The sequence below is a fragment of the Tupaia chinensis genome, unplaced genomic scaffold, assembly GCF_000334495.1.
Source record: "Tupaia chinensis unplaced genomic scaffold, TupChi_1.0 Scaffold138235_1, whole genome shotgun sequence".
NCBI classification, from domain to species: domain Eukaryota; kingdom Metazoa; phylum Chordata; class Mammalia; order Scandentia; family Tupaiidae; genus Tupaia; species Tupaia belangeri.
In genome coordinates this window covers 665121-666644 of record NW_006198133.1, presented here as the reverse complement: position 1 = coordinate 666644, position 1524 = coordinate 665121, and the positions used below count along the sequence as shown (strand labels likewise).

Here is a 1524-nt window from a genome sequence, read left to right as displayed (position 1 = left end):
AAAATGTCACCAAGGACAACCTAAGACAGGCACAGCCTACTGCCCGTCAGAAATGGTGGATCATTTAATAAACCAAAAAAGGGGGCTATGTGGAGAGCCACAGAGGGGACATGAGGAATGTGTAGGACGTGACCACCAGAATAAGACCAGGGTCTTCATCCGAACATGGCCTTGGGTGGCTGAACTGTTATGAGCAAAATGTCTTGGGATTGTTCTAAACGAAATGTTCCAAAGTATTGTTATAATGGTAGCAATATTCTTTAAATTCCTAACCTAATGCTTCTCTGCTTCTGTAACGTGCTTGATAATGGTAATGAGAATGATTATTCATTACATACAACTCAAGGGGGAATGTTAGGCCGAATTGACACAACCACCGCCATGTTAGACCCTCAAGGACAGAACCCGGGGAGTCTGAGACCACATAAATAAACAAAGTAAGATGGGCCCTGACAGTGCCAGGGCCAGGTCAACCTGACCTCAACTGAAAGTCCTAATCTAAACCTAAACATATAGTGACAGCTAGCTTTCACACACACCCTTCCCTCAAGTGGAAACTTACTGACTATACCTCCTGCATTGCGATTCGGAGCTATAAAAGATCCCTTTATCTTAGGCTTGAGGTCCTTGTTAAGGCTCGCTGCAATGGGCAGAAACTCAGACCCCGCTAGCTGGAAAATAAACAAAAGCCTCTTTTGCAGTTGCATTGTTGTTGTCTTTTCTGTGTCTCCATGAGTTAGACCAATCTCTGGACCCTTACAGTCTGTTGTATCTAAAGCCTATCATCCATTCCCAATTAAGTAAAGCCTCAGACTTCGTATTATTTCATTTATATGTCAATATATATCTTCAAAAAACAAATCTTTTAAAAATATATTGCAATGTTATCTCATATTTTAAAAATAACCATAAGTTCTTAATAGTCAAATATCTAGTCAGTGTTCTTGATAACCTCATGTTTTTATACTTTTAAAAATAACAACAGATTTCATTTGCACCTATGTTGATGCTAGGCTCCCTTCATTTTCACCAAGGAGACGCGCTTGTCGTTCCTGCCCCCTGGGTCAGCCTAAAAGTGAATCCAGCTTCCCCCAGCAGCAAGGGAGCTGGAGAGCACCACCAGATCCCAAGAGCATCACCAGATCCCGAGAGCACCACCAGATCCGGAGAGCATCACCAGATCCCGAGAGTACCACCAGATCTGGAGAGCACCACCAAGAAGGTGCCGGAGGCTGTGGAAGCGGAACCCAAGTTTCGCCTCCCAGGCGAGTTCTTGCGGGATCTCTTTTTCTGTTGCGCCGGGGGGCCGTCTTAGCAGACGCGATTGGCAGCAGGGACCGGAAGCGCTCGTGACACGCCAGGTCCCGGGATTGTTCCACGAGACGCGCTGCAGGGCTAGCGGGCGCTGCCCTCGGGCGCTTCCCCCGGACGCTTCCCCCGCGATGGAAGGCTGCGCCGAGGGCCGCACGGCCAGCGCGCTGTTCGCGGGATTCCGCGCCTTAGGGCTCTTCAGCAGCGACATTC

At 47.9% G+C, this 1524-nt stretch overlaps 1 protein-coding gene across 1 annotated transcript in view; it reads left to right on the top strand.

The window, feature by feature from the left end:
• Positions 1-1348: 1348 nt before the first annotated feature.
• WDR36 (WD repeat domain 36) overlaps positions 1349-1524 on the top strand; it is a 51156-nt gene continuing 50980 nt past the window's right edge. The window contains 1 exon segment of the mRNA XM_006161107.3: positions 1349-1523. Within this exon segment, the coding sequence (XP_006161169.1) occupies positions 1443-1523 (81 nt within the window). The 5' untranslated portion in view covers positions 1349-1442.